Source organism: Excalfactoria chinensis, chromosome 1, assembly GCF_039878825.1.
Source record: "Excalfactoria chinensis isolate bCotChi1 chromosome 1, bCotChi1.hap2, whole genome shotgun sequence".
Taxonomy (NCBI): domain Eukaryota; kingdom Metazoa; phylum Chordata; class Aves; order Galliformes; family Phasianidae; genus Excalfactoria; species Excalfactoria chinensis.
This window is the reverse complement of record NC_092825.1, coordinates 20764078-20785486: the sequence shown is the minus strand read 5'-3', so window position 1 is coordinate 20785486 and position 21409 is coordinate 20764078. Positions and strand designations below refer to the sequence as shown.

The following is a 21409-nucleotide window of genomic DNA, read 5'->3' as shown; positions in this document are numbered from 1 at the left end:
TTGCAGTCAGCCCATTTCAGCTGCACAGGACTGCTTTGTCCAGCAACTGTCTCCCAAAAACAGCAATCCTAAAGTGATATTCAACTGTAACACTGTTTATAAATATATATATATACATACATACACACATATATATATAAAGACAAGAAAAAAACCCCAAAACTTCTAAAATTGACTGTGGATACACATAGAGAAAAATACTCCCACTCAAATGGCAATTCCTACAATTAACACGCAATTATTTTCTCTGTATTCGCTAGGAAAATACACACTTCTCTAAATTGTAAAAGCTTTCACAAAACAACATAAACAATCAAAAGTGAGATTCATGCAGCTGAATCGTATTCCTGTCTTCTCCCTTGTTTTAACCATGCTGCCCTCCAGTGGATGTCAAGGTATGTATGATGTAACGCCTCAGTCTGCAAAAATCTATTTCACCTTGATCCCTGCTACCTGCATTGTGACTGACCTGAACAGGAAGGTAAATGTAAGGGTGAAACCATAACAAGAGGTTAAATTAAGCTTCAGGGCAAGGACTGTAAAACTTGCATTTGAGCTTCAAAATGGGTATTTTAAGTACAATGCCTTATTATTCCACAAGTCGTGTATACATGGGAGCACAGAATCATACATACTATTAATACGTTTACTCTCAAATTAGGGTGAGAACATTCACGTTATTTCATCTGTGTCAGTACAATTGAACACATATCTTATAAAGATTATCCAACAAATAAGAAGGAATGAAAACTATTTGCAGAAGTAGTGGTACTTGGAGAAATGAGAATGTGCCAAACTGGTACATATTTTTAAGTATGTAAGTATACAAACATATATATGTACATATATATAAGTATACACATATTTTTCTCTGGTATAGAGAAATCAAATTCACTATGAGAAATTATGTTTTTCAATAATAATAGTTTTCATAATAAAATGGTTTTGAATTGAAGAATCTAAAATTATTCAAAGAAATTGTCTCATGGAGAAAAAAAATAAATCATATTTGATCAACTGTAGTTCCACAGCAGCTCTTTTAAAGTGAGCTTTGTTACTACTTAACTGGAAATTAACATTACGTCCTAAAACATACATATAATTTGAACTCACACTGTTAGGATTATCAGCATTATCAAATTACAGATCTCAAACATGGGTACAGATTAGGTAACAAAAACACAGAAGTACAATAGCTGCAGTGACACACGAAGGCTGTTCCTCCTCCATAATTAAATTCATAAATGTTGAAACAAATTACAATTAAAGTCTTAGTGTAAAGGAACATTTAAAATACATTTCTCTTTCTGAGGAAATACTAATCCTGAAATCTACAAAGAGCGATGCTGTCTGGCTTTTAAAATCTACTGTTATTAAGAAAACACCATTTTTTTTTTTTTCAGAAACATCTTTGTCTTTAATGTAGGGTTAAAACTATGAAAACTGCTAAAGTTTAAATCAAGATATTGCAAGTCAAAATGTTTTAAACATTACTGAAAAGACTAAAATAAACAAAAGTCTTGGGAAAGAAAAAATGGTGAGGAAGCATTTTGCACAAGACATTTAGTACAGTCACGTGCTACTTTGTTCCAATTAGAGAAGCTGCTAACATGCCATATCAATAAAAAACAATTGACTTAAGTAGTGGGGCTAATTAAATGAAATAAGATAATTAAATGCTTCTCAATGTATAATAAAAAGTGATGGCTGAAAGTGTTCCATAATATTGTCTTTTTGTTTTCCTATTATCTGCTTTTCTGCAGTTATAGTCTCTGTGCCTATATGCATAAAAGACAGATAGTGTCCAGATGTTAACGTGTTGGTGGCAGGAATCAGGTGTTCAATTAAAATGTATTGAGTGTGCAACGGAAAAACCCAGGCCTTCCATTAGGTAGAACACATACGGCTCAATTAAAAATTAATGCAGCACTTGAGATTGAATTGTACACTCACATTCATAATAGTAATGAAATTCCACATGACATATGATTACTTTATTAACTTAGTCATAATAGTAATCTAAGAATCAGTGTTATTTTCTGTTTTAGTAATGGTAAAGCACCATTTATGCAATTTTTGCTTCATCTCATACAATACCTCTTTTACTGTGTAAGCAGTGAATGAAATAAAATCAACTGTAATAGTTTTAGACGTCTAATTCAATCATGTGTTCTCAGCTTAATACTAGCAAACAAGTTCAACTTCATTTGAGTGCATTCTTTATTCAGATATAATTTTTTTTTTTTTTTCTAAATGGTTTGACAGAAAGATCCTTAAAATGACATCTCATGACCCTGTAATATGCTGTTGGTTACCAGCCGACTGTCCTTAACCTAAAAGGAATTATTCTGTAGTCTAAGTGCAATGGAAATTAGCTTGCTTTTCAAAGCTAAGACTTAGAAGCAGGTGAAATAGGTGAGGGCCACAAACATCCAGTTTTAGAAGAGACTGGCCCTCAGGAGTGCAGCCATAAGGAGAAAACATCCTTGACTAGAGTTCTCCATGCCAGCACTAGCACAGACTTCACTGTATTTGCTTCTACTTGGTCAATGGCATGGGGACAGTCCACTTAATTAATTTATTTTTTTTAATCTTAAAACAATGTAAAATTTAAGTAAAACCACAAATGGATCAACTCTTGATAATAGTAGTAATTTCTAAGCGAAATTCTACTATTACTGCTAGCGATTCAGCGAACAAGGACTACCATAGTTTCATATTAAGGGTTCTGTTCAGTTCCCTCACCAGAGCCATAAAGTTTTACATCTTTGGAATAAACTTTGAAAAGAAGCAGATGGCAGTTTTAGATTGGCAGTCTTCTAATGCTATCAGAGGAATTCTCCATCTGGTAAAGGAAGGGAAGTTGCTCTGACTCCAGTGGAGACTTTGCCGTGGAATTCAAACCCACACCTACCAGAACACTTCCCATGCCAATCTGTCCCCAGTTTACTCCACAAAAGCAGCATGAAAAGATAATCTGACAGCTCTTTAATGACAGGTCTTGCTCCAAAGGTGAGCCGTAAACAAGATTTCACATACCATTTCACATGCATTTTTTCACTTACCTTCTCTTCATCACTTATGCATGAAGCGGAGAAAATCCCTCACATTATGAAAAAGACAAAGCAGTACTACCTCACTCAACAGATAAATTAGGATTAGAATATATTAAAACAGGTTTGTGACAGTAAGTACATGAGAAGATTCTTTGCAGTGCAGAAATATTGCAGAATACAGAAATTTTCATTTCATTTTCCTTCATTACTTAAAGGAAAAGCCGCAGAGTGGGCTAGTTGGGCCTGGATGCTTTCCTGTACAAACTACTGCAAGACGGACCCAGGGACCCTGACAAAATGGCATAGTGTGGAACTGCCAATTCAATTGTACTGATGTTTAAGAGGATGTGGACTATTTCAAGGGAGCTAGCTGTGATAAATATATTATTTGGACAAAACAATAGTAGTGTGCTGCCATGGACACTACACTGCCAGGTCAGAAACAAATGCAATACTGCAACAGGAGTGCAAAGACAAAAGAATGTGGCCTGCAGGTTGAGAGAAGTAATCTTCTGCCTCTGCTCTACCCCAGTGAAGCCACATCTGGAGTACTGTGTCCGGTTCAGTAAACTGCTCCTCATTTCAAGAAAGGAAAGGAACTTCTAGGGAGAGTTCAGCAGAATGCCACAAAGATGATGAGGGGCCTGGAGAACCTCCCTTATGAGGAAAGACTGAGAGACCTGGCACCATTCAGCCTGGAGAAGACTGAGAGGATAAACTTACCAGTGCTTATAAATACCTAATGAATGGGGCCAAATTCTTTTTAGCAGTGCCCAGTGACACAACAAAGGTTAATGGGCACAAAGTGGAACACAGGAAGTTCAACACAAACATGAAGAATTTCTTTAAGTGTGATGGAGCACTGGCACAGGCTTCCCAGAGAAGTTGTAAAGTCTCATTCTCTGCAGATATTCAAGACCAGCCTTCACACTTTCCTATGCAAATTACTGCAGGGAATCTGCTTTAGCAGTGTGTTGGACCAGAGGTATCTGACAATCCCTATAATTCTGTGCTTCCATAGTCACTGAAATTATAGTATTCTAGAGAAATAAACACATTAAAATTGAGTTTCTTTAAAAGTTCTAATTTAAGTATCATGAAACCTAATATAGACAAACATTAGGTGATTATTGTCTTCATGCAAGTAACAGATGGATAATGCAAGTGACATAAGGACATAACACAGGCAGGTGGCATGCCCCTTAATGGTACTGGCACTCTCTGAAGAGAAACAATGCTCGGCCATGCCAGACCATATGTAACATCAGTGTATGTCAGGTGGAAATAACTCTTAAATTCTATGTCACAGAGTAGCATGTGATACCAAGAAGTCAGTCAGAGCACTGGCTAAGAAAGGCTAATAACTAACTGCATCTCTGACGTGACCTGTGCTGTGCTGATTTGTAGAATCAAGAACGAAGCCATATAAAAATAATCTAAGATCATTATTTCAATAATTTTCAATGGTACTTGGTATTGCAGTCTGGGATAATAAATATATAGCTTAGACAACGTTCTTGCAAGTATCACAGCCCATTACATCTTCATGGCTACAGACTCACTAATGTAAGGGAAGTTTCCAGACAACTTTCAGAAGGAATTTTGATGGCCAAAAAAGTTAGTACTTACAACGCAAACTAAATACTCAAATACGTAATGTGTTATAGCGAATGTAATTTTGTATAGGTTATTAAGCAGGGATATTTAAGCACTATTTTATTCATTTCAAATAACAGGCAGGCATATATAAAAACCCACCCAGACACTTTCCTGTGTAACCTACTGTCAGGAACCTCATTTATCAGGGGTTTGGACTCAATTGTCTCCAGTGGTCCTTTCCAACCCCAATGATTCTGTGATTTACAAGCACAAAGTTTCACAGGAATATGTATTTCATATATTTTCAGGATTGAACTTACATAGCGGCAGGATCTCTGCTAGGAGAAACCTTTCAGTCTCTTCCACTTCAGAGCAAGTGAAGATTGTGGCATTGGACACTGACAAAATGGGCCGTCATGCAGACATCTCCTTGACATGGGTATCAACAGCAGCTTTGCAAGGTGTCACTGCCTCCAAGGACAGGGCTTCCACCACCTCTCTGGCCAATCAGTTTCAGCTCCTCACCATTCTTACTGTGGAAGACTTTTTGCTTATGTCCAACCTATAGTGCTCAGTCAATCAGTCTCTTATGCTATGACGGTGCAGTCAAATTTATTTAAGAAAGGAATCAGAAATCAGGCTTTTGGTCTGAGCACACCATTAAGGTAAACCTCCAGAGACAAGACAAGCCCAAAGAAGAAGAGTTTATGATCCAGAGAGCCTGAGACATAACAGCTTTAAAGAATGCTTAGGAGGTAACATGGTACAAAAACCCAGTGCACAGAAACTGAACCACTGCCAACACAACCAGCTTAGTCCAGTCAATTAGTCTGCAATGTTAGGAAGGAATTTTGCAGTGGTGAATCAAAGCAGCATCTGACATACACGCAGAATCCATGGTGATAGGACAATGAGAAATGGTTTCAAACTAAAAGGAGGTGAGTTTAGGTTGGATATAAGGGAAAGGCATTCTACAGTGAGAGTGATGAGGCACTGGAACAGGTTGCCCAGAGATGCAGTGGAAACCCCATCACTGGAGACATTCAAGGTCAGGCTGAAGGGGGTCTCTGAGCAAACTGGTCTATCTGTGGATGGCTCTACTAACTGCAGGGGAATCAGAATCGGACTGGATGACCTTTAAAGGCCCCTTCCAACTCATTTTTAAAAGACTGTAGAATCATGATTTAAATGCAAGTTCTTAAATCTGTTCTTCATTATTTTATGTTATGCTTTATAAAGTTACAAGGAAAAAAAAATTGATTGATTTTTTTTTTTTAAAGAAGAAATATACTTTGATGTTTTTTTTTTTCTTTTCTTTTCTTTTTTTACTATTAACCTTGCTTAACCCGTATATCTTCTTCACATAAAGTATGTTGTGGTTAAGGTAAGTGAGTTTGGATCTAAATTTATATCTCAGCTTTTACAAATATTTCAGATTAATTACTATGGAATGAATGAAGAATGACACCTTAATTAGTAATGCTTCTCTTGGCAATTAGGATTCTTTTGGCTTCTCTCAGCAATTAAAGTGGCAGTGGCATATCATTAAGGTCTTCAAGATTCCCCATGCCTCCTCAGAAGCAATTACTGTGGGAAGAACTAAAAATCAGGTTCATAGCTATAATCTGCTCTCTAAGGATCTAGTAGTAGGATAAACACTTTTGCTTCTTCCTTCCATAGTAATTTTGCATTAACCCATCATCATTATCCAATCAATCACTAATGTAACTTTAACGTGTTATTTTTCATGAAGTCCAATTTTCATTTTTATCAAGAAACTGACTACAGCCAATTGATTTTTCAGAATTGTACTATATTAAAATAATGTAAATGAAGGCACATTAGCACTTTTCTCTGTGGCAAAATGCCGATATTCATCTGTCACAATAAAATACTAGCATTTATCACAATGCAAAATAGCATAACAGAAAATACTGCTAAGAGGCACACTGGAATGATAATAGTAAAGCATTCATACAGTGGTAAAATTAAAATCAAGCCATTCCATCTTGCTTATAAGATATGTAGGAAATTGTTACTTTAGTATGAGTATGCTCAAATGTGGCTATCGGGCCTTAAGATCTTTATTTCAACTTGCTGGTTCTTTTGAAGATCATCCAAAAAATTAGGAAATATTGTTTCTCAGAAAGGGTGGTCGGGCACTGTAATGGACTGCCCAGGGAGGTGGTGGAGTCACCGACCCTGGGGGTGTTCAGGGAATGATTGGATGTTGTGTTGAGGGACATGGTTTAGTGGGAGCTATTGGTAATACATGAACGGTTGGACTGGATCTTTTAGGTCTTTTCTAACCTTGGTAATTCTATGATTCTATTCTATGAAATATGAAAAACGATTTATCTCATAAAAGGGCATATTCAAGTTGGAATTTTCCTATTTATTGACTGTCAGGCTGGCAACACGTAGCCAGAATTTTCTAAGAGAGCTAACATTTTCTTGTAATGCAACAACCAATGGAACAGGTAGTGACAACAGAAAATAGTAGTAAACGAAAGATACTGTTCATATGAAGTATTTTTTCTGTTAAAATACGTTAAAGAATTATCAGACTCTGCAACATCCAAGTTTACTCAGTTCTTTTTACCCTCCCAAATATGGCATCCTGCTGCAATTACTTGTTTGGGCAGAAAGAATTTAATACAGATTGCACTAGTTCTGATGGCCCTTGCCTGTGAGTTCTGGAGAATGGGTATGCATGTTTAGCCTGTAAGATCTTAAAAAACAAGAAAGCAACAGAAGAAACAAAAACAACCCATAGCCATTCTCTCTAATAACCTAGCCACTTTTAAGACTTCTAAATTATTATCTTAAATGTTTACATATACTCATTGTTTGTGTACTATGTTAATTCTGACATGAATGCGATGGTTAAAAGGGCCATTATAGGTGCCATATCTGCAACATGCCTTTCCTTTACTGCCTGCAAGACCAGGTCAACCATTTTTTGTCATTTTCATGCTTTCTTTCCTCCTAGTGTTTCCCAGCCTCTTTTGCTCAACAAAACCCTGGGCAAAACCATGACTTGTGACTGGCATAGAGTTAGTTGTTTTTTTCCCCCATCAAGATTTTACAATATCATTTTGAACTTTTTATTTAAAATGATAGAAGTCATCCAAATAGACATATGCCTTTATTAACCATAGTGGCCAAGCATACAGATGTATTGTATTAAATACGTTAACTCTTATTTTAGAAAGTTAAAATTGTGCCATAAGCCAGAGAGCAGCACGCTCACAGAAAGTGTATGATTGATTATCTGTGGAGCTTCCTAATATCCTTATTCCTTTAGTTGATCAATCCATATGCCAGAAGTTCCTGAAACACTTGGATTTACTCTGTGCTGGGGTAGATGAGTCATGTCCTTATGAAAGGGATACACACATCATTCATGTTTAGGTCTTGGATCTCTGGTGTCAACAACCATCACAGTACACATTACAGTTGCAATGAAAGGCAATTCCTCTTCCTAAGTATTAGTCAACAGCTCAAGTCTTATCAAAAATAGAATCACAGAATCATAAAATTATTCAGGTTGGAAAAGACCTCAAAGATCATCAAGTCCAACCTCAGTCTAACCATAGTACCCTAACTCTAACAACCCTCTGCTAAATCATATCCCTGAGCACCACATTCAAATGGCTCTTAAACACTTCCAGGGATGGTGACTTGACCACCTCCTTGGAGAGCCTATTCCAGTACCTAACTACCCTTTCTGTAAAGAAGAGTTTCCTAATGTCCAACCTAAACTTACCTTGGCGCAACTTGAGGCCACTTCCCCTCATCCTGTTACCTGTCACCAGTGAGAAGAGACTTGCCCCACTCTCACTGTAAGCACCTTTCAGATACTGGAAGAGAGCAATAAGGTCTCCCTTCAGCCTCCTTTTCCCCAAACTAAACACTACACGCATCTCCTTGAACAAATGTTCTGTGACAGGCAACACTGATGGTGCTGGTGATCTTGGTATAGAAAATAACATCACTAAATCCCCATACTGACATCCTCACATGGTCACATGGTTTGAAATATTTTGTTTAGATAAAGAAAAACAACAACAGCTCTATACTTTTTTCTGGATATGTCTTTACTAGAGAAAACCTTTAAGATTTGCCTGCTTTTGTTCATCTTCCTTACCGTCAGCAACTGAAGGTATAAAAAACTCCTGAGAACCACACACATATGAGAAAGAGGTTTTTACATTAACTAGGGCTCTAATTTTGACACCAATCACCAACTAAAACAATACACTATGCCATTTATCAGCAATGAGAGAGACAGTACAAGCTGCGTACACTATAAAATCTTAGCTAAAAGAAAGTGACTAAATTTTGCCTAGAGCCAGATGACTTGCATACACACTTGAATCCCGCAATGGGCTCATGCAGCAGACTGGCAGAAATACAGTACGTCCTGCAGTGTTTCAACATGTTAAAATGAGATTTCCCAAGCCAAAATCTGACATAACCACAGGCAATGAACCTTTTTGGTTTTACAGTGAGGAAATCGAGACTCAGGTGAAGACAGACCAAGGTTCTCTATTGGCAATTAACCTTTACTCTCATGTCAGGAATGAGTAGCAGAGGAATTATCTTTTCAGTAGCGGCACAAAAGTATTTTCCTAAATTCCACTTTGTGTATGGATTATAGCTCATCTTACAACACTGGAAGACTTGGCACTGCTTGTGTCAGTGGGCAATTTCTGTCAGAAATCTGTAAGCATATTTAACTCCTAAATGTATTTGAAACTAATTAGGGAGTAATTCTACCAGAAATTGTAACTGAAATCATAATGAAAATTGATATACCCCTTCTTATAGATCTAACGTTCTAATGATAAGCAAGTACTAAGAACAAAACAGAACAAAGTTGCAGATGTTAAGAAATACAAATCAAGAATCTCTGCTCCCAAATAGCAGCATCTGTATATGCTGAAGGACTGTAACTACCACGTTGGAAACTGTAAACTACCATCAGCATAGGCAAAAAATCCTCACACAGATTACTTGAAATTCTCACAAATCTTCATAAGAGCTCAGATGCATACACAATGCTACCTATTAGTATTACCTACTTATAGGTAATATACCTATTTATTTACAACTAGAAATAAATATCACTAAAAGTGAAGATGATATCTCTCTGAAACTCGTGGTTATCTGTTGATAAATTGCCTTACTATCTATCAGAATAGCCTAAGTTTTACCAATGCCTATCAAGGTACTGTTCCTTATATGGCTGCCTCTGAGAGAACTCTGAGTACTCTGATACAGGCTAACTATTTATACTTCGGGCTGCTAAAGTGAGGAAAGGATTCCAAATTATCTATTATGAGGTAAAGACTTGTAAAATCCAAACAAGCTCAACAGTTCCTACATGTTACTTTGCTTAACCTTCCCAGGCTTAACGTTCATGAACTGAAAACTGAGACTTCTGCCACAGGATGGCGAGAGCCCTGCTCTCTGCAGCAGCAGCTAAAGTCAGGGCTCCGCTTCCCTCTTCCAGACTGGAAGCAAAAGTGTAATAGCAGCAAACAGAAAGCTAGATGGTGCTAACAGACTTACATTATGGTTTCAACCAGATGCGAGAAAAAACTTTGCTAATGAGAAAAGCACTTTTGGTAACTGCTGTAAACTAAAGTAGAAAGTTACTGCTTTTATCTAATGGAAACCGAGAGTAATTTAATATACCTGTGGTACATATTATCATGCATAAAAAAATATTAGAAAGGATTTTTTTTTTTTTTTTTATATGTTTGATACATAATACTTTCCAAAAGTTTTCTTCTCTTTGAAGGAATTTGACACCTTCTGCTTCTAACTTAACCTAAGATGTTTTAGCTTAGTTGTAGATCAGTCTCCATCTAATAATTTACATAAAGACAAAGAAAAATATTTAGAATTATTCTGCTGTATGTCTGTGCACAGAGGAAGGTCTGAAAGCAGACATGAATTCACTATACGCAACACAAAGGCCCAAAGGCAGCAGAGAACATGCTGCACATGCTGAGAAGTATGACTGCATTCTTGCCATCTTTATCTGTCAAAGTAGCCCAGACCTGAATCAGCATTTGCCCAACCAACACGTAACATCTGGTAATATATCATTCTGGCTGACTTCAGAGTCCATGCAGCTCCCCTCAGCTGACTTAGGAGCTAGCTCATAGGAACTATGACAGCAGTTTGTCCTGGTGACAAAGGACATTCGTCATCAATTGCTCATAGAATGCATACTACAAACGAACATTTAACTTTTTGTTTGTAATCAACATATAACCACAAAGCTCAGTGAGAAAAAGTGCAAATTCCTGCTCCTGGAGAAGAGGACGTTCTGGAAGGCAGTTTGGCAGAAAAGGAGATGGGAGTGCTAGTGGACACTGAGCTGAGCGTGAGCCAGCAATGTGACCCTGCAGCAAAGAAGGCCAATGATATCCTGGGTTGCATTAAGCAAAATATCACCAACAGGTCAAGGGAGGTGGTTCTTCCCTTCTGCTCAGTGCTGCTGAGAACATGCCTGGGTACAGTGTTCTGTTCTGTCCCCACCCAGTACAAGAGAAACATGGAGTTACTGGAAGTCCAACAAGGGGTCATGAAAGTGGTAAAGAGATTGAAGCAGAGGGGAGGACAGAGAGAGCTGGGCCTGTGCAGCCGGGAGGAGGTTCAGGAGAATCTCATCAATACGTGTAAGTACCTAAAAAAAAGGGTGCAAAGGGGCCAGAGTCAGACACTTTTCAGTAGTGCCCAGTGCCAGGACAAGAGTCGACACTCACGAGCTATCACACAGGAGGCAGTTCTTTACTGCGTGGGTGACCAAGCACCAGCACAGACTACCCAGAGAGGCTGTGCAAATCTTCAGAAGTTGCCTGGATATGGACCCAGGCACTCAGCTCTGGTTGTCCCTACTGGAGCAGGAGTTGGGCTAGATGGACTCAGAGGTCCTTTCCCATTTCAGCCACTCTGTGATTTTATGAACAATTCCAAATGCAACATGTCATAAAGCAGAATGCATAGGGATAAGTTCTTAGAGTGTTCTGGACAAGAGCTATGCTTACACAATTTACTTTGGAAGTCAAAAGTAAATAATACTATCTTGTAATATTGTCCTGGATAGGCTGTTCAATTAGTTAGAATTTCATTTAACACCATTTTTTTTATTTCACTCTTTCAGACATATTATTAAACATGACTAATTTAAAACAAACAAACAAACAAAAAAGCTGTGATTAAAATATCAGAATTCATCTTGCATTTCCAGTCTGAAAGCAAGTACCCCTCAGTAACCACTAGGCTACGCTAACAGACAGCGCAACCGACATGATACTCTTAAAATAACACTCACTTTATATTCACACGGATATGCAAAGGTACTTTACATTAGAAAGATGTATTTACAGTAACACACATCTTGAGTGGGTTAACTGGCCTTACTTGGGTTTTCAACCCTAATTATAAGTTAAGGAGAGTCAAGTGAGCCGCTCTGAAGCAAACGCTCCCCAGCACTGCTGCTGTAGCTTGGCCGGAATAAATGGGCTTTTAGCTTTTTATATAGCAAAGTTTTAGGCCACATTTTTTATTTCCTTTGATGATTTGTTTTAGATTTGAGACTGCAGTGGAAGACATGGATAGAAATATTTCTATTGCTGTATAATACAGAAGATAAAAAATGTCTCTTGAATATACTCTGCATTTTAAACCTGAGAAAGGTTACTGAATTCTATAAGAATACATTATGAACAATGAGAAAGGAATCCGAAGCATCACGAATTGCCCATACTCAAACCTGTTCTGCAATTTCTCATTAATGAGTGACATTTACCTTGTCATTACCCAGAATATTCTAGCTGTGCATGCTACCCTTTCTGATCTATTGTCAGGGTTTAAATAGAAAAGGATTGCTGTGGATCCTTCAGGTTCTTTCACACTATGAGAGCCCTTCATGCAAGAATTCTAAAATAAATAAATAAATAAGTCAGAAATAAATAGTAATATTATGCAGTAAGAAGCATGCAAGTAGCCTTTATTTCTTGCTCTTAGTAAGGTTTTGGCTTGTACTGAAAAAAATCCCAAGTCTATGAAATTATTTGAAATATAATTAGTTCTCATGAATACAGAGATTTAAAGAGGGAACATGTTTGTAAGGCACTGCAGTCACAGAATATTACCAGTGAATTTAAAAACTCAATTTAGCTACAAGACAGCATAATTTGTAAAAATGAATATTCTCGAAGAATAAAAACAAGATGGGTTTTGAAGACTTCCAGCATGTCTCCCCTGCCAATAAGTAAATTCAGTTTAAACAGGAGAAACATTTCCCAAGGAATAAAACAGTAAACCCATAATTAGCATGGGCCTGTGGGCTTTATTGACATAGAGGAATCTGAAATATTTGAGCGTACCTATTGTATCTGACAAAGAGGGCTCTTATTACCATTTCTTTTAATCCTTAGTTTAATAAAATTAGTTTAACAAAATCCCTCTTTCTGCAGTTGGCTGCGCAGTAAGATTTAAATTCAATTTTGAATAATTTTTGAGTTTCCAGCTGAAAGGCATTGCTTAACAGCAACAGATTGCCTTTTTTCTCCAACAAGACACTGACAAACCTTCTATGTTTGCTTGTAAGCTCGGTACTATAGAAGTCAAAAGTTACCTGGTTCAAAGACTGGGCAAAGATAAAGCACGAGATGGTACTGAAAAAATTGGAACTCACGAGGAATAAGCATACTAATGGCATTAAAAGCCCGTTATTATGGCTGTAAAATGTAACTCCGACACAATAAAATTGCAAAAGTGCAGTTTTCCCCCTTTTTAGTACACTATGAAACAGTGTGTAAATATGTGACTACACACTAATGTGAAATGAAATGAAACAAAACAAACTCCCAGCCCTTTTCACTATTCAGGATAGCAGGGATGCATTCCAGCTCTTCAAGAATTCATTTTCTCTCATGGCCTGTTTCCTTGCATGTTATGGAAATGCTGATTTAGAGAGAAAAATGGACTTATTTGCTTTTCTGCCTCGTGCAGGTTCAGCACAGGGCTGCAGAGCAAACACTGCCTGGCTGAATGCAAGTTCTGGTCCTGAGCGAGCACAATGGCTGCCATCCTGCTTCTCCCCTAGACTTACCCTGAAGTAAGTACTGGAAAGAGCTATTATTCTCACTTTAACCAAAGTAAATCACCCAAAATTTTATCTGTATGTATATTTACAGCCCTATTTCCACTGATTTCAGCTGTTTTGTGTATGTTGCGCACCTCTGTGAAGTCAGATTCCAGCTTACCAAACTGAGTACAGGAAATGAAGTGCATACCACCAGCTACTACAGGTGGAAAAGGTTCCTCTGTGTTCCTCAAACAGGAATAAAAACTAGTTCTTCCTGGCATCTTTCAGCTACCTTCAGCTCAACACATTTCTTTGTGTCCTGTAACGTAGTCCTTCATTCAATACATGTTTTCCAGCTTCTGCATAAATGAGTTTCTCATACAATGCTGTATCAGTTCTGAACCTGAACAGATTTAATCTGTGTGATGAATTGGACAGGAATCCCTTTCAAAAATACAGCAAACATTTTTACTCAAACAGGAAGCCAAGCAAAGGCTGTGAGAGTGCCTGGGTATCTGCCTTTCCTAATACTGAGGGTTTCTGACTTCTGTTTCCCTCTACATAAACATCCTCTTCCTCACTCACACTGAAACTCCAGTGCTTTCATCAGTATTTCAGTACTATCAGTATTTCATTAACTCTTTCAGTGGCCAATAGAGGCATCATCGACACTTCATTATTTCATTTCATGTATGTTTACAGTGGAGGAGTCCATACAGGCCTCCCTTGGTGCACAGACTTTGCCAGATGAAAAAGTAAAAATTACTTTTTGCCCAGAGAATAATGAAAACAGTGACCCTATTGTAGAATGACGAAGTAAACTGTGCCAGGAGACTAGCAGTCAAAGGCAACATGAGGCAGTAACTAGAAACAGCAGATGAAAAGGATAATGATTGAGTTAAATCCTTGAAAATAATATTTGACTGGGGAACCCTTGTAATTCTCAGACAAGGAAACTACAGACATAAACTAGTATAGAAAAGCAAACTGGATGGTGAGGAAAACCCTGTGGAGACCCCAGAACAGCCCCCAGCTGGGTCAATTTCTGTGGAGAAACCCAGAGCACAAGTCTAAAAAGCTGCATGTTATGCCCTAATTTGGTCTGTGAGCAGCATGACTCCAGCATTATCAATGACCTGATCAAATGCAGGGACTTCCCACAGTCACCTGTGGGAAAGGTGCATGGGAGCACAACCTCCCTGAGGTAGCTGTAGAATAGAGCACACCCCCATGCCAAGTTATGTGCAAGCTAAATGCAACTGATGTGTATTATTTGTATTGTTGAAGCAGTGCTTTGTTTGATGTTACTGCTTTACTAATTTTAGTTATTGTTGCTCTATTAATTTCAGTAAATTATGTAAACCTTTACATTAAACAAGGGTTAATCATTTTCCTCAGCAGAACCAATCTCAGATTACTCAGTTGCCTGTTGTTACAACACCCGGTGAAGATATCTGACACATTGTAGATGGGGAGAAGGATTTAAAGGCATTAGAGCCTGGAATCAATCCCCATATCCGAGCACTGTGTATACTGTTTGACAGGCTGCTGAAGAACACACTACGTCACCTCAGCAGTGCTCATTGCTTAAGTTGGTTGCCCAGAGAAGGCCTGGATTGATGGGGTTCTGGGCAGCCTGAGCTGGTGTGTGACAACCTTCCCATGGCAGGGCAGTTGGAACCAGATGATCTTTAAGGTCCCTTCCAACCCAAGACATTCTATGATTCTATAATCCCCTCCAGCTCCACGTTTTCACATCTGCTTAACTCAGAAGTTAGAAGAATGGAAAGCAACCCCAGTGATTGCTTTAAGACACAAGACACAGCCTTGCTTACTGCAGGCAACTTCACCTCCTTTTGCAGCCAGGATGAGGAATGGTGGTAGCAATTGCCTGTGGAGATGTTTTTACAAATAATCTATTGCATTTAATTTCAGAGCTAGGCAGGAAAACATCCTTAAACTGGTACATTCACATCAATTCAAGTCAAAAAAAAGACGGTAGAGCAGACAGAGGAAGAAAATAGGAGAAGATAGCATTGCAAACACCACTACATGGCAATGTATGATTAACCTTATTGCAATGGAAAAAAAAATTATTTCTTTTCCAAAGTGCTATAAATTGTAATATTTAAAACCAGTTTGTAATTGATGGTGTTTTTAGCTCTGTGTTCCAATTGGGTCATCAGCAACCCTGACATCTCACTGAACATTTCAATTGGATGCTATTCCTGACTATTATAAACTTCACACATAAAACAACACAGTGCCACACTAACAACTGTTGTACACGCTTACACCATTTTACAAACTTTATGTTGTTGCTACACGTGGTTAGGCACAGGCACAATAAGGCAAAACAGGAGAATACAACCTGACAGAAAACAGCTACTTACCCACAGTGCTTCATGTGAGGTGGTTTATCCATTCTCACGGCCAGTTTGATTTTCAAGTCACTGTCCTGGCTGTTTTTGGGGACGATCATTTTGTGCAAATCAGGGGACTTGGAGCTGTTGGATGTTGGATACAGCACTACCTGTAATAAAATAAATGCTGAGCTGATTAAAATGTCTGCTTGTCTTTAATGGAAATTTCTAAGCAGTGCAGATTGTTACAGGAGATTAAGCAGGAGATTGTTACATCTCCTCCACTCTGAAGGAAAACTTAAGAAAGTTCCATAATTCTAATAACATATTTGACACACTCCTATCCTAACAGATGAATTTCCAAAATGAATGCTCCCATTTATTACAATTGGAAATTTTCATGTTATGACTTGAAAAAAGTCTCAGGTGACATCTGAGAATCATAGAATGGCTTGGGTTGGAAGGGACCCTAAGGATCATCAAGTTCCAACCCCCCTGCCACAGGCAGGGCCACCAACCTCCAGACCTGGTACACAACCAGGCTGCCCAGGGCTCCATCCAACCTGGCCTTGAACATCTCAAGGAGTGGAGCCTCCACAACCAATCTGGGCAGCCTGTTCCTGCACATCACCACTCTGTATAGTTAAACAAGACACATTACTCAGTGCCCTACTGGAAACATGCCACTGCAACAACATGCTCCTGCAACAACATGCTATATAGCACTGTGCAACAGCAGTGACACTGCTTGAGTGAATATAACCACAACATGCTGCTTCTTACTAACTTCAGTTAGAATCAGTAGCATTAATAAAAGCCAGCTGTAGTAAAAAACACAGAAATCAGAGATTAATTCCAAAGCACCTCTGCTGCAAATGGAGTGTAATAAATAAAAGATACCGCGTTCAGTTCACATCAATATACAACACAACCATTTTGTTAAATTGATAGAGATTGGACATAAAAAACCCACCACAAACACAAATTTTAAATACTTAACTAAAATGTTTTAATGAATTGATAATTTCAGTAATTAAACATTATTTTTAGACCACTATCAGTCACAAACAGTTGAATATTAATCCGCCATCCAGAAAGTTTATCCATCTGTAACCAGTACTACGAAATATTACCACTTAATTAAATTCATAACCACAGTCACACAATTAGCAGTTAAACGCTGCTGAAGTAAAATTTCCCCTCATCCTTATTATAAACACTATTTTAAATTCAATTTAGTCTTTAAAACCATCTAAACATGCTCCTTGGGAGAGTTTCGTGATACTCAGTGAGTTCTGAACCATCATTACTCTTAAAAGCAATATTTTTCACATCTTTTATTTCTTGGAAAGTAAAATTAATCATAAAATTAATCACCAAATTAATTTCTTATACATAGCAGTTATTGTCCTTTATACCTGTGACACAAGACACATATTCTCCTCTTTGTTACAGGGAAAGCCAAATGAAAGACCTAGGTAAGAATCCTCAAGCAAGCATAAATCTAGTGGATACTACTAAGCCAAAAATGTTACAACAGATTTAATCCTATAAAGGATGATGTAAACTGAAGGCCTTCAGCTCCCTATGTCAGTATTTTACAGAAGCATGTTTCTGCATCCCATCAGTATCAGGAGTGCTGGCAAAGCACAAAAGTGTTATGCATCAGCCCTAACCATGTGTGCAACCTCTGTAACATCGGTGGGAGAAATAACCTCCCAGAACTATTGAGTTCTGTGCCTGTTAAAGAGATAGTAGAAAAAGCAGTATATTCCAGATGTCATAAATCAGAAGGGTAATTTGTTTTGCCTTTCTGCAATTGCACGGTAAGTGCAATTTATAACAGTGCTTGCTTCCCCTTTCCCAAGAAGCACGTTCATCTTCCTCCTGATTAAAAGCTCTCCCTTGAAAAGCATTGTAAGCATAGCAACCTTTGAGTTCTGAAATCTCAAACAGAAACAACTTTTAGTTGGTCCATCTCTTTAAATTCAAGACTATATAAACAGAATTATTCCTCATTCCTTGCATTTAATCACTTGGCAATCATACAGGTCCACAGGTGCTGTTATGATTTTATTTTCTTCTCTACAGACTGCAGTCGCTGTCCTCTAACAGCTTATTACTGCTCGTGCATCTCAAACCACATCTTTCTCCCGTCAACTTCTTGATTTTTGACAATGCTGAAGAAAATATACGCCGACAAGTGTATAATTAATTCATAACTTCAGTACTGACAATTCCTTCTGTTTCTTTTTAAACAAGTATTTTTGAGCTTTGTTTTCAAGCCTCTTGCAATGAATATCTGGCAGAGTACTTGGACATGCACTGTATTGTGTCTGTGTTATTATTTAAAGCTAGACAGAATGGCAAAGTATAAGAACTAAAAAGATTAGAATGTAGAACTGTATTTCAAGAACTTCAGACATCTTTGTCATTATGCACAAGTGCACACATACAGCATTCTGCAGGCATTAATTATCTTCAGAATAACCTCAAGCCTGTAAGGGCACTCCTAACCACTGTGCGTTGGACCATCAGGTGACACGAGCTGAAGCCACAGAAACACAAAACAACAAGCAGATTTTTCTTGATGGGAAAACAAAAAATGCTGAAATTTGGATCTAAAGCATTTTCCCCTTGATGACACACTGCAGTACAATATCATTTCCACTGCCCAGAAACTTCCTAAGCTACTTGTCTCAGATTTCCTTTCAGCACCATTAAACAGATTATAAATTTACAGGTGTAGTTCTAGGCATATGCTTAAATAAAATAGTACCAACTCTTCATTCTCTGGAAAATAAATGTACTCACCTATAGAATATTTTTTCACTACACCTAATACTTCTAAAACATTTGTAGAATGTTTACCTTATTGTTTCTGTATCTGTGAATATCATCACAGTCAATTACTCAGCAGCAACACAGAGAACTATGAGTTCTATATATCATATATACAGTATATAAGCATACATAACAACACTTGTTTACAGTAAGTAGCCTAACGGGTACTCTGCATTAGGTAATGAATGACACATTATACTTGAGTACTGCACACCAAGCACAGCTGCTTTACATTACATTGTTTTGGGTGATTTAAGCCAAATTAACACAGGTTGAGGTAAATCAGTAAATTCAATCTTCTCATGATCATTAAGGGTACTCAGCCATAGTTTGGTACTGAAAAAGCAGCAAGTTCGTATCCTCTTTATGTTTCTCCTCATTCAGATGTAAAATAAATACATAAATCTTTAATGTTACAGAGCAGCACACCTGCATACTTGTGCAAGGTAAAGTTCTCAAAACATTGCTTCTGGATTGTGAATGATTGACACAGTATTTCTCAGCTGCACCTGGAGGATACTGAGCTAATATCGCTTCATGACTTCACTAGTCAACATTTATTGTGATTCAGCTGTGTAAGTCCCAGCTGGATGACAATAAAAAGAGCCATTTGATGTTCACCTGAGCCAACAGTCAATCCAGCTGCGCAACTCCTAACTCTATCTTTGGCAAGTAGATCATTTTCTCCTCAAAAGAAAAAAAAAATATATCAGGGACCAGTCTATTTGCTCAAAGTGCCCTGGAAGATGGAACAGACTGAACTTGTGGTCTGAGAATTTCTTGCTTTCTCAGAGCACAAAAACATGCTGAAGGTTCAGAGTCAAAAGTGCTACACAGAAGCATCAGTATTTCCATGGTTAAAACAAAGCTCTCAAGCTAACCATCCCTGGTCACAGCTGTCATGCTGCCACAACATCATGCAGCCTCCAGAGGGGACCAACAAGCTCAGAGACAAGCTGAGCAGCAGGTTGGAAGCACACTTGAAAGAAATCAAGAGAATCAAAATAATTTCCTCTATTCTTTCCATCCCACACTCACAACTGAATTCTCACTCAGCCAATTCGTTTCCTGGCTTCTCCAACCCACTCTTGCTCTCTGGTATTCAGAAGTTGCACAGAAGTGCTGCAGTTACCTGCTTTTCTGACCCAAGCACTGAAAAATCTGGGAAAGATTTTACAAGTCTGGGTTATCTAGGACACACTTTGAGACATGCTTGGGTATAAGGCCTTGGGAACTGCAGGAAGTCTGAGCAGACCATGCTGAGCTTTGGCTCCCCATCACAAGCAAAAAAAAAGATGCAAGTGAAGAGTTGCAGCTGCTCCTTAATGCCCTGGCTGACAGGCAGGTGACAGTTGACATGCTATTACAAGAACCAAGAAAATCCTACTTGATCCTTCAGTGCAGTTCAAACTACATAGTCTTAAAGAAAATAAAGGTACAGCCCAGGAAAAGCCTCTTCATAACAAGCCAGACTTTTCTTCTGCAACAATTTGTGCTTATTTAAAACAATGTAAAATAATAAGTCTCCACAATACCATGATATTCTCCCTAAACTGAATTTGTTGAAGCTCCTTCCATCACGCAATAGGACTGATACTTGATTCTATGGAAGGTTTTTTCTTTTGTGATTTAAAATGCAGTGATTTGAAAAGATAACTGATGGCAGTGGGAGCAGGGAGGACAGGCAAATTTTATGTTATGAAATAATCAATATTATTTGGCACATGGAAATCTGTGCTGCCAGTCATTGTCAGAGCAAAGATAACAGGAAAGTTTCTTTGTTAAACACACTGATTCTTGCTGACTTGAAAGTAGCACTGCAGGCCAAAAGTTAATGAAGCTGGTTTGGGGCAGGGAATAGATCACTAATAGCAGTTTAGACGCCCTGCAGTTATGCTGTTTGTACAGCTCTGGCCCAACCTTTGTATAGGGGACACCTCCCTGCTTGTGACAGAGTCTGCTGACTCTTCTCAAGTCACCTTACCTTGCAACTTGAAAGTTTGGAGCTGTTCTGAGCTACATCAGACACTTGCCCACATACAGGGTGATGTCAGCAAAGAAGATGCTGTCAGTGTGAAAAGAAGTGAAGTTCCTCAGAGCACCCCAGCAGCAGGCTACCAAACACAGCACACTGTTCAGGTTCTTTATGCTTCTGAGTGCCAAGCTGTCACCCAGTGCCACCACAACAACCAAGAACAATCAGCTCCAGGAAAGGCCCAAGACAGAGGTGGAAAAAGGAGCTGGCTCTCTTAAGAGGGACTCTCCTTGAAAATTAAGGGTTTAATGACAGCTCAATCACCGATGGTGTATAGTGTATACAGGGATCTTACTCCACCTCTGTGATCTCATCTACTGAGCAACCTCTTGGTTTTCAGCTACAATTGCATTACAGCTGAAACACTCAAAAATGTTTCAGGTAATAGATGGTTAAAAAG

The 21409-nt window shown here is 38.3% G+C and overlaps 1 protein-coding gene across 3 annotated transcripts in view; it reads right to left on the bottom strand.

The window, feature by feature from the left end:
* The window catches only part of CADPS2 (calcium dependent secretion activator 2), a 283917-nt gene that overhangs the window by 115679 nt on the left and 146829 nt on the right, over positions 1-21409 (bottom strand). For all 3 annotated transcript variants that reach the window (XM_072335394.1, XM_072335402.1, XM_072335413.1), the window contains exon 8: positions 16161-16300. In XM_072335394.1, coding sequence (XP_072191495.1) covers positions 16161-16300 — 140 coding nt within the window. The remainder of the gene's footprint in view (positions 1-16160; positions 16301-21409) is intronic.